Source organism: Xylocopa sonorina, chromosome 3 (genome assembly GCF_050948175.1).
Source record: "Xylocopa sonorina isolate GNS202 chromosome 3, iyXylSono1_principal, whole genome shotgun sequence".
Classification (NCBI taxonomy): Eukaryota; Metazoa; Arthropoda; class Insecta; order Hymenoptera; family Apidae; genus Xylocopa; species Xylocopa sonorina.
Window position 1 is genome coordinate 16,252,678 of NC_135195.1, and position 12,181 is coordinate 16,264,858.

Sequence of the window (12,181 nt, forward strand, 5' to 3'; positions counted from 1 at the left end):
ATTTAATGTTTTCCTCTTTTATAGAAAATCTATGGATGTAATTTATAAATTATTGTTAACGATATCGAGTTTAATTAGATACGATTAGCTACTTCATTGCTATGATTATATGCATTTAATCACTTTGTACACGAATTGTCGATTTGACGGAACTAATAGCAATAAAAAATTGAATCGAAATAAATATACAATTTCTTAACAGTGGGACGCTAAATAAAGCCGTGTTTAATAGAAACAGAGAGAATACAAATTCTCTGAAAAATTGTTTTTTTTTTACCGGCGTTTCGAAACATTCTTATACACGTATATTTGGTAACTGCGAAAAAATAGGTTCACTATGATACTGAACGTTGCGCATGTAATGCAATTCTTCTAATGAATTTTGTACATTATTATAACCGCCTATACCATTGTTGTTGTCGTTGTTGTTGTTGTTGTTGGACCTTTCGGTTTGATCATCATCGTTGCACGTTTCAAAGTATAATCCCAACCTCTCCAACGGAACCAAACGATACCTTTGATGAACAATAACAAAATAAAAAATTGATTTCTATTTTATAAAAGTACCTATGTACATAAAAAATGTATATATTATAATATGTAGATATAGTTATAGAAAATATAGTATATTATTAGTTTAAGGGTCAAAATGATAATAGTGATAAATTATTTTTGTGATCGGTTACATAAATATACCTTGTCGAGCGGTTAAATCTTGAGGATCGTTCAAATAAAGACCATTCAAACCTCGCCCACATGACTTCCACCACCATCCGCCTTTTAACATAGAGGCGCAATTCAACGACGATCTATCGTTGTCCCTGTGAGATGAAATAGATATTTAATAACGAGAATTTCCAAACAATTCATCGTTCAACAAATCGTATGTGTCGTTGGAGAAAAAGTTTGATTTTCAAGCAAATAAAAATAGGTTGTTACCTGTTGTATGTAGAGAAGGGGCTGTTATTCGATCCGTACCAAGGGTCGTTCAAAGAGTCTCCTGCGTTTCCATCGTAGCCATCGATCTCCAATTTGTAATACTCAGCTTCTGAATAAATTTTGAAATGAGAATACTGCGCGTACCTGAAAAATACACGACATGAATATCATGCTTGAAGAGTTTCTCAAATGATCGAAAATAAAAAATAGAAACAAGCTTGAAGTCAACAGCTATGGTAATGTTTAATCTTATCTTTACCTTTTGTTACCTTCGAAATCTTCGAGTTCCACTCTAAGCATATAATCTTCGTTGTTGGTTAACATGTATATGTTTTCGTTCCCAAGCCAAAACTCTCTGGCTGGATCACCGAACCCGTTCTTATAGTCAGCCCAATCTCGATTGAAATTTTCTCTAGGCTCTCCGAAATCGTCTCTTCTTTGTATAATCTGCACAAAAGCAGAAATCGTTAAATATTTTTTACAATCTAGTTACATTTCAGATTGCATTCTGAAACGAAATTCGTTAAAATACTTTTTACCTTTATGTACTATAAATAGTTTCATGGCTTTTGAAAAGTGGTTTGTTTATTTTAAATTTTCTAACGAAATTCTTACCGTCCAACCTCCTTCAGCAATATCTTGTTCACAATAAACTTTGAGAAACCAATAGGTCGTTCCGCGAATTTGAAGATAGTAGACACCGCTATCTCTCATGCCTGCATTTAACAAGTCAACGCACGAGTAACCCTGCAACATTGCACAAAATGTCATGTTTTAATATATTATAAAAAATATTTCTATATAATCTATACCTTTCTTCGAAGATAAATAAATACACAACAAAATATCTATGAAAAGAGATATGTATATTCTCGTAAAATTATCGCGAGCCATATTCAGTTGTTTGAGTTGCCGGCTATAAGTAAGTTGGCGAACAAGTATGTCCAGTATAGTGACTTTCACATGCTATTTGCAGTTGCCGAGACGAGTAATTACGAGCAACTATAAAACGTGTGTTTAAATGAAACATCCAGGACCGTAATCGATGCGTTGCGTAACAAATTTTCAGGCCTGAATTTTTCTCATCGGTATACGCAATACGTATATGTATGTAAATATGTAGGTGTATGTTACGGGCAGTATGCCCAATAAATTGTACATATTTTTGAAATTCTTGTTAATTTCCAACAAAATTAAATTTGTGTAACATATGTAACACGTGTAAGTGAAACATTATTCATTAAATTATAAAAAATTAATATATCTGAATATAATTAATCTGGAGATTTTACTAGAGTATGTATTATTTACCTTAACATCTTTATAGCTAAGAAATGCATCCGTAGTGAAGGTTGAATTAGCTGGACTTGGTTTGTTCTTAACACTTGGAAATATAACACCACGATTTTTAGACGATGGTCGTTGCGAGCTAGAGGATGGCGATGGCCCAAGACTGGCTGTTGAATTAGAGAAATTACTGGAACCAACAATACTGTTAGAATTATTGAAATTATTCGTTGCTACAGTGTTCGACGAGGTTGAAGAGGACATAGACATTGACACCGAAGAAACTATGGTGGTGGGTGTTACTGGTGGAACTGTGGTTTCAGGTGGAATATCCTCGGACGCACCAACATATCTGCGTAAGAAAAAACCAATTAAGTAATAGAATTCTATTCTCGACAAAGCTGAGTATAAACGTAGTAAATTTCGTGGAAAATTATTTAAGGCGAAGCAAATACATATTTCATGTATTACCATTTACGAGTCATAAGTTCTCCAATTTTGACTATTGTTCTTTAGAGTTGTGTATAATAACCAAAGTAAATAAGTAGTATAAGAACAGAAAGAAGTAAAGAAAAAAAAACTGACCTACTTGAATCATATTCAACAAGCCGATCGATTGTGGGGTCGAGAAGTAGTTCCGCAGGGATCGGACGTTGGGCAAGGCTAGCAACGTCATCTTCCTGCTTTCGCAACCTATTCTCGACCCCTTCCAAGTTCTCGATGATTTTGTTCGTTTTCAACCTTAGATCTGCGCGAATCTCATTAATTGCCCTTTCCTGCCTTTGCGTTTGCGTCAGCAATTCGTCTGATTTTGGCAAAAGGTCGTCCACGGAACTTTTGGTACCAACCTGTTCACAGAAGCATGAAATTCAATAAATAGGTCGAACCGAATTCGACCGAATGGACGACTTGTTTTCACAATCAGCTTACCACGACGTTCCAAACTTGATCCATTTTCTCCGAAACGGTCAACATTGGATACATTTGCTCGACGATTCGATCGATCTTACTTTGCTTTGGCGGCGACTCGGTGGTTGTCGTTGTCGGCTTCGTAGTGTTTAAGATTTGTCGATTATTCGTAGTTCCTCTAACCAGTATAGCGTCGTGCACATCCGTCATCATGTTATAAATAGTTCCCAAACGATCAGAAACCAGGTTCACGTGGAACTGTAATTTCCTGTCCATATTATTGGTCGCTTGTCTTAAGTTTTCTATTTCGATCGTAATGTGATTTATTACTTCATTGCTCATCGCTTTCGTTATTTCGATTACGCTCATACTGACTGGCTTCTTTTCGCTGGCCTCGGCATTTATGTCATCGTTTTGCAAGAAATTACTGTCCAGCTGGTTTTTCAGATTGACCAATTTGTGGTCTATATCTGAGACTTTTTGATCGAGTGAGAGTAACTTTTCGCCAAGTGTTTCGGACGATGGATTTTCACGACTCTGCTGTTGGATCGCGTGCAACTTCGAGCCTGTTTCACCATACAAATCTATATTTATACGATACACGTGAAGAAAAGGTGAAAGAAAAAAAAAGGAGAATGTGCAAGACCCTACATGCACGTACGTAGCGTAAAACAGATTTCTTGAACTTTGCAAAAAAAGGGTAGTGTTAGATACAAATTAAACTGTATTTGTAAAACTTTAATTTTCATTTAACTTTGTGGAAAGATTTAAAGAAATCGCGATGGACTGCAGAATATGATAAAGATGCACAATTACCTACCACTTCTGATTTCACTGTCGCTTTTATCATCGGACATTCTTGTCGGATAGACAGGCTCGGTCGGTGAAAATGTCGGATGAGAATTGAAAAGCTTCAGATCTAAGGTACGCAGTTTTGTAATAACCGCATCGGTTTTGTCAATGTTATCATTCATGCGCGAGTCAAGTGCTTCCACTCTTCTCATCAAATGCTCCACCGCCTTGTCCAGGTTTTCGATTCGCTGTAATTTCGATTCCAAAGTCGAAACTATTACCTCGAATACATTGAAGAGGTATTGCTCTCTGAAAATAAATTCTTGAATGAAACACAGATCACCAATAGCAGAAATAAAATACATTTTTAATTTTAGTTGAACATTGATGAATTAGAGCGATGTGTAGTATAAAAGAAGTAGCCGAGTTGATTCGTTTTGTTTATATTTAACAAGACCAGAGATAAGTTTCTTTAAGCGTTAAGTTGAGTCTGAAGCAGAGCTTAAGCTAAAACAGCTTGCACAGATGTATCCTTTCTCCTGTTACGTTGCAAGCTGTAATTTTACGCAATCTGTTCGTAGGTAGGTCAGCAGTCGTACTCTCCGTGCTTATTACGATCCTTTCGAATCTTACGAACCCGCGAAGCCTAAACATGCTTACAGTACGGTAGATCGTTCGTAAGATTATTAGTACTTCCTGATCAATCTCATTATATGTATCTACACAATCGAATGAGGTAATTGGATGTTACTTTTTACTTAATGTGCAACGAGTTTACAGAACGACGCGTAAGCGTCGATACGCTTTTTAAATTTCATACGTTAAAATGATACAAAGGCAAAAAAAGGGCAGCTATTAATCAGGAATAAATAAATCTTTACTATTTGTTACTTGGTTTATATTTTTAGTTGGTGCCTATCCTTCGAATAAACCTAAAGTTATCAATCAGAAATATAAAGTACAAGAATTTATTTTGGTCAAATTGGTACAAAAGTAATTATACAATGGACAAATCAACATTTGAACTTCGAGTCGAGCTGTAATGAGAACCCTGTATCGATGAGGAAAGCGATGCAAATGCTAGCCTTACACTATCGTATATACACGCATACATAAGCTATAATATAAGGTTCTATTCAAGAAAGAATAATGATATGCATGCAAGATGTAATCCGTGCTCTTATATAATAGATACACTTGTTATAAAATTCAGTACGTGAATGGAAGAAAATGTTGGAAATGGTTACCGTATTCTTTTCCTTGTATACTTCTCTACGTACTATATAGAACGATGTTTCATTAGAATCAGTATTTCTTTATATTTTTAAATAAATTGTTTGGACAAACACTGGTCGTGTGCAATTTCGATGAATCGTTAACACGATTATATAATAGGTTACCACTCAACTTTAACCTAAAAACTTCCTACAGCAATTTTAGTACCATTTATGAGATCGTACACTCATCTATAAATAATCGCATTGTAAAATAACATTTTTAACAGCCCTATAGTGAAAGTGGACATGGATATTACTCGAATTATTCGCGTAAAAGTATTCCAGAGCGAGACGAGCGACTAAAAAGTTGCAACTGACAACTGAAAGGTGGAAGCGGAATAATGCACAACTTACTACGGGGCAACATTCCCCCACTGATAATTTCTGTAAGATTGAAAAAGGAAAGTAACAGGTTACGAGACGAACACCGTAATTATTCTAATCGCTGGAATGTAATAGAACAACTGTATAATGCCAATAAACGAATAGCGATGTTTTTAGCATTGAAAGCAGGATTTGTTTAATATCTCAAGTGCTCTACAGAAAATATAGGAATATGATGTATTTCTCTTTTTGCGGCCGTTATTTTCTTTTATTAAACTTCGGAAAACTCTGTCTTTATCAGTTAACAGCTTACTCATAGAATGTATAGAAAAGTTGTTTGAGTTGGGCATTCTAACAATGTTTAAGATTTGTCTTTAAAGCATTTTAAACATGCCTATATAGGACATTAAAACGTCATGAACATACATTTTGGACGTTCCACGTTACTATGTCTGGATATATAATAAATACTTTTTTTTTAATGCCTGTATAGCTCGCAGATGAAAGATTAGTCTGACAATTAATTAAATGCCTCAAATAGGTCATTTCAGTTGTAGAGGGTATCTTGATCATCGATCGTTCATTGCTTTCGAGGAATCTAGTCGAAGTTGCGTAATCATATTGTCATAACTAGATCTCGTAGATTTGTTACGCAACCGCAGGAAAACTAGTAACCCACGTTGTCCTTTCTATCCTTGCGATTTAATCAATTCTCTTTCTCTTTTCTTTGTGTCCTTGTTACTATATCCATGTGCTACAGGTGAAAAAATGGCCATACGCTTATTTGTGATTTCATCTCATTGTTCATCGATTCTTTAATTTGTTCCCGAGATTATTGGCAATATGTGTATGTAAATGACTAATAATAATAGTGCTGGTAATACCAGTAATATAAGAAGATTATTGTGACACTGAGATTGATTAGTAATCGTTACTGAATTGTGGCAATAAATCATCGCTTTTTTATTCGATGTACATATTACATTTTTACTGCTCGTTGTATATTAATTCAAAAACGAAAGTCAAAATTATAATAGTATCTGAATACATACTTTGTACCTGACTATCTGTGAAAAAAAAATGATACTCAAGATAAAAAGAAGAGAGAATGGGGCAGAGAAAGAAAGGGGAGGAAAAGAAAGAGCAACAAAATATTCTCTTATAACTTTGAAAGTTGATGAATAATAAAATGACAAGGAGCGAGATGACATTCACTTTTGCGACATCGTAATCTTTTACCTTATTTCAATATATATCAGTGCAAAAGAAGTTAACGCGTTCAATTCTAATAACACTGATAAAGGATAGTGCCAATTAATAAAACTGATAGTGGTCCGCGTTTAATACGATTTTTTTGTGATAATTGTACATAATTAAAAGGAGTACTATTGAAATATACAAAATCTTCCACGCAAGACTACGTTAATAAATAAATACCCTTGGCGTAAATAAATTATGTGTACGTCGATACATATTGCAATGTATATGTATGTGCATCATAAGTATACGTTAAGTAACTGTAATTTTAAGATAATGTTCATATTTAAACACACATTCCTTCGTAATTGTCATTGGATAATTACTATGAATCTAGCGTGTTACAATTGAAAATATTCGTTAAATAATTATATATACTGTACATGCATGCATACAAATGATTCTTTATACGCAAGGTCTGGGTTAGATGGTACACGAGTAGGTGAAAGTGGAGGAAAGAAAGAGATGAAGTGATTTACTTCGTTGGTTTTTCTGCTTAACATTCGATTGTTTTAACTCTCTTATATACACAATCCTTGAAATTTATTTCTTCAAGAATTTTAACAATTTCTGTTATACAGATCAATTTTGCGGAATTATAAATAATTGTCTCGCCACTGAGAGATATTTTCTGGGATCGAAACTGATTCAAAATATCGTGTAACGGATTTAAAATTCTGATGTTAAAATGATATATTTATCCTTCTTTACGCTAAATAGCGTGCTTGAAATTATTGTGCGAGTTTCTACATTAAATAACGTGAACAAGAAAGAGGTAGATTAACAAATGATGCGTTAAAGAAACAAAACGGAATACTAAACGAGAGTGCGTTGAAGAAGACGAAAATAAAATCGAGACGACAAACAATTTAGTTAAATTCGTAGACCGCTTATATAAACGACAAAAATATTGTTAGAATTTAGGGGATCTCTATAAATAGTATATTAAAAACAAGACCTTTCGCTTTGTTTTATATAAAGTTACATAAGCTAAAGCCTAACATGCACAGGCAGAACGACAACACGACATGAAGATTTATAGTGGTGTATTGTAAATGTGCATCGCGCGCGCGCGCGCTCGCTCACAGTACACACCGCGAGTATCGAGAGGATGAAAGAGAAAGCGAGAAAAAGGTGAGCATAAACCTGTTTGAGACAATAGCGGAAATTCTTGTTTCCATATTTTTGCGATCGAAACGTGATCGAAGCATTTACGTCAGTTTCATTTAAATTAGCACTAGTTTTTATTAAATACTTTACAGACAAAGAAAGCTCGCTTCGTTCCCTTTAAAGTTGTGTACCTGACGTTGATGTACTCTACGGTTTGTCAAATCAATTAAACCAAAATCAAGTCGATGAAATTGTGATAGAAAAATTTATATACATTACGTAAATTTCATTGAAATTAACGTTTTTATTGCATTCTCTTACATTTGAATGAAGATGAAAACTTCTAGAAGTTGCAAGTTTCGATTTACTATAGAATCAAACAAATCAAAAATTAAACATGGATCAAATTTTTGTTAGCTTGATTCACGTGTTTGTAAGCATATGTTGTGCGTTTTGAAGCAACAAATTCGATACGAGTTATTCAATCTTCTTAACTTTCGTTTTTAACACAGGTAAAAAAAAGAAGTTGAGCAAGCTGATGGCGGACGACTACAGCCACGTATAAGCGTTTGTTTAATTAATTTCGTTATACATTCGTAAGCAACAATATATTTTAATAAGTATGCCATAATAGGAAATGACGTTATAATAGATAAGTAGAATATTTTAATTGAAATGAACGAACGCTAATAACACAACAGTATTTATGGAATGGTATTACTAAATCAAGAGGTATGAAATATTTACGAATCGTGCGCTATCTATTTCACAATCGAAGTGCGATGCCAAGTTTTATGTAACCAAGATCTCATACGGTTATCCTCTCTCTTTCTATGTTTGCTGTTAGTAACTGGCGAATTAAGAAATAATGGGGAACATTAATCTTATCAAAATTACATGATAAATTAATTGAATTGTACAATTAAGAACAATTATTTAATCTAGTACCCATTTTCTGTAATTTGATCGCGTTTTTTCAGGAGGAACCAATTCAAAGGAATTAACACTTTTTTAGACGTGATCATATACTTTGTCTTTTTCGTATGGTCTAATAAAATGTAATAAAATAAGAATCGAATCTAAAAAATGTAACAAAGAAAGAACTCCAGAGAAATTTTCATCTATTTGCATTAAATGCAAAATGTTACAAATGTTGGTTTTTTGTTCCGCGCAAAGGAACCATCTATGAAGTTTATATAGGAAACAATATGTTAAGCCATACTTAGAAATAATAGGTGGCGAAGACTGGTATCTAACATTGCAGCACTTTAGTTCACAACTTTGGAATCAAATAATGTTACTATAGCTTTATAAATCATTTTTTCTTATATTCAAAACGTTTCTTTCTAGTTTCTAATTTTGATTTTGCAGAGAGTATACGTATGGTTTCTTCCTGCCGGAGATAATCTAATTTAATATTTACCGAACTATTGACAAACATATCTGCAATTATGCAAATGCTCTGTAAATTAGCAATTCTAATCGATGACAGTGATACCTGAATTCATTTTAGTATGTAATGAAAATGTGGATCGCTTTTAAAATCTTTTTACTGCTTGCAAAACGTTAGTCCTTTGCCTCATAATAACAAATCATGTAAATTATTAGTGGTAATTACATTTTCTATACCCTCAAGTTATACAAAAATGGGAGATTATTAAATATAAATTATTTTGATTATTAAAAACGATGTGTAGCACTGTAAGAGTTTGTTGCAGTGCAGTAGGCGGGTGTCCACCGTTGACGAAAGAAATGGTAAGGCAAGGGATTAACGTGCGATTCGCTCGACATTGAATTCTGTTTCGTCGCGAAGAACATTTACACACTTTACCATTTACTATCCGTACTTACCTGTTCCGTTGTGAATTGCGGCTAGGTGCCGGCATTGTATTTCCAGTGACGTTGCCTCCATTGTTACTAACATTACGGGTATTACGTTCATCGGCAGAGGTCCTGGGTAGTCTAGGACTTCCAGCGAACACGATACCCAGTAGGCATGTAGTAAGTATTACGGTCTCTTTCATGATCGAACAGTCGAACAGAATGAGAGGAGATACGAAGAGATCGAAAGGAAATGTACGAGTGAAACAGCGATGTCAAGGTACGATAACGAAGAACGAGAAATGGGGGAGGAAGAAAGAGAGAAATGTATGAGAAATAGAAAAATGGAGTAACAGAAGCCGGCAGATATGAACGAGAGAACGAGGGACGAAGAAAAAAAAAGCGCGATTTGAAAAATTCACGTACCCACGACACTCCCGACGAGGATCACTTTATGTTCGATTAGCAGTCCGCATGCAAGTTGTTCTTCTTTCCTTTAAGTGGAACATCCATTTACCGTCAAAGTTTACGTTACAATAAATAAATAAATGCACTTTTCCCTCAACTGAAGTCAAAATCAACTTATCCGAAGCACGAGTCACGAATCATTCGTAGTGAGAACAGCTGTTACAACAGGCACAACAAGATTCTGTTTTAAGAACCATTCATCTGGTCGAACGTTGCCTATCACAATTTCCGAATCTGGTTTTGGCAGTATCTTTCTTTGATCCTCTTGGATATGGCAAAATTCTGATTATGTATACGCTTTAGAGTGAAACAAGGCAATAAATGTAGATAGATTCTGTCAGGCGGCTTCTTTTATTTCCTTCTTTTTATAGCGAAACTATATTTTTTTCTACCAGGTTCACTCTTGGCTGCTCCGTTAGATTTGACTGCCTCGATTAACTCTGGATAACGAAAAAACACTGGTCGAATTGGTTTTTCTTTTCTCTGTATTGACACATAGAAATCTTTCGATGAAAAGTAAAAGTTAAGTGAAGATATTAGTGGCGAAGCGAAGTGTATCGACGCGTGGTTCGTATCTTCGAAGCGACTTTCGCTCGAGATGCGAGCAAAACTTTTGGGTAGGCTTTAAAGAACGTAACACGGCATGTCTGACAGATGATCAATAAAACGTAACACTGAGACAGTTTTTGTTTCTTTGTAGAGATTCTACTTAGGTAACTGTTTCGCGGGCGAAATCAATGCCGTCGTTCGCTTCTTTTCAACTTCGACTGTCACACAGTTCAAAGATTCGTTCGTACGCGCGGCAAATTTCGTCTAAAACAGTTTCAACAACCTGTTTCGTTTCGTTCAAACTAGAGTTTGACGGTGTTTCCACTCTCCGTTCAATACAAATCGAAGGACAGACGAAGAATATTATATCAAATATGCTTCCTGTCACCCTCTGTTGTTCTTGCTTGTTATTTAGTTTCCTTCCTCGATTCACTTTACCGTGATTAATTCCCTAGTGAAACAACTATCGGAATATTTACATACTATATTTTTGACTTCGTTGCAAACGATCAGGACTACCGACTCCATAAAGCACCGAGAAATACACGATCACCGCTGAACTGTAAGAGTTACTTTCACGTTCATACGTGTCCGCGCTGAAAGAGTACCTATGGCCTCTCCCCACTGATCTACCGACCATTCTGGTCTCTTTCCGTCCTTTCCCCGGTGTAAACCTGTGATCCGATCTGAAACGATTCGATCCGTTTGAATTCGTTCTGTTCCGTTCCGTTCCATTCCGTTGCAACTTATCCCTCTCCCCACCCCTCTTTTTCCCTTCTCTTCCTTTCCCTGCCACTAAATCCTTTTGCGTCTCGTCTCGTGTACCCTTCCCTTTTCCCTTCCATTTCGCCTTTCCGATCGGCCTGTTGCAGGTGACGAGAAACGAAAACCAGAGGGATATATGTAACTCCCGGCTAGAAAGAAAGGTAGAACAATCCGGAATCGAAAATCTTTGCCCGACACTACCGCATAAATCTTCGCCGGCCAACTGCAACGGACGACAGCCGGGTTCTACAAAATTGCAAAGCGATGAAGTGCTCTTATAGATTACGCCACATTACGGTTACTAGAATTAACGAATCGGAAATTGATTATTGCCACAAACACAACCATGTTTGAGAAATACTTACGCAATGATAAAACTGCTACACTTGTACCGTTTTGTGTAATATTGCGGTAAAGATTTTTTCCAGTAGTTGAAACTGATGACAAAAGGTATAATTGATCTCAATTGTATCGCAATTCTTTGATCCCACGATGCTTGATATTATGTATCTAGACGGAGCGATTAAACCTTCTACCGAATGCCAAGAGCCACAGTCATTCGTAATATTATTGGGTTAACAGAAATATTTTTTCGATTTCGTCAAGAATACGTTTGCATTGTGATATATAAATCAGTATAGAACAGCCTGAAAATGTATTATTTAAAAGGAAAAACTGCTCGA

General features: G+C 35.3%; 1 protein-coding gene across 5 annotated transcripts; it reads right to left on the minus strand.

Annotated features, from left to right (window-relative positions):
* Window positions 1-250: 250 nt before the first annotated feature.
* On the minus strand, window positions 251-9,993 carry LOC143422125 (uncharacterized). Of its 5 annotated transcripts, none has more exons than XM_076892551.1 (11): window positions 9,747-9,993; window positions 3,956-4,236; window positions 3,466-3,701; window positions 3,157-3,393; window positions 2,812-3,074; window positions 2,251-2,578; window positions 1,555-1,686; window positions 1,199-1,386; window positions 940-1,083; window positions 697-821; window positions 251-515 (listed from the first exon to the last, which is right to left on the minus strand). In XM_076892551.1, exons 1-11 carry the CDS (start codon window positions 9,917-9,919, stop codon window positions 403-405), a joined length of 2,220 nt encoding a protein of 739 aa, XP_076748666.1. In that variant the 5' UTR covers window positions 9,920-9,993; the 3' UTR covers window positions 251-402. The 5 variants fall into 5 exon arrangements, with proteins under 5 accessions (XP_076748666.1, XP_076748667.1, XP_076748665.1 ...); XM_076892552.1 differs by having other exon boundaries at window positions 3,511-3,701; window positions 9,747-9,992; XM_076892550.1 differs by having other exon boundaries at window positions 3,157-3,701; window positions 9,747-9,992.
* Between the last annotated feature and the right edge of the window lie 2,188 nt (window positions 9,994-12,181).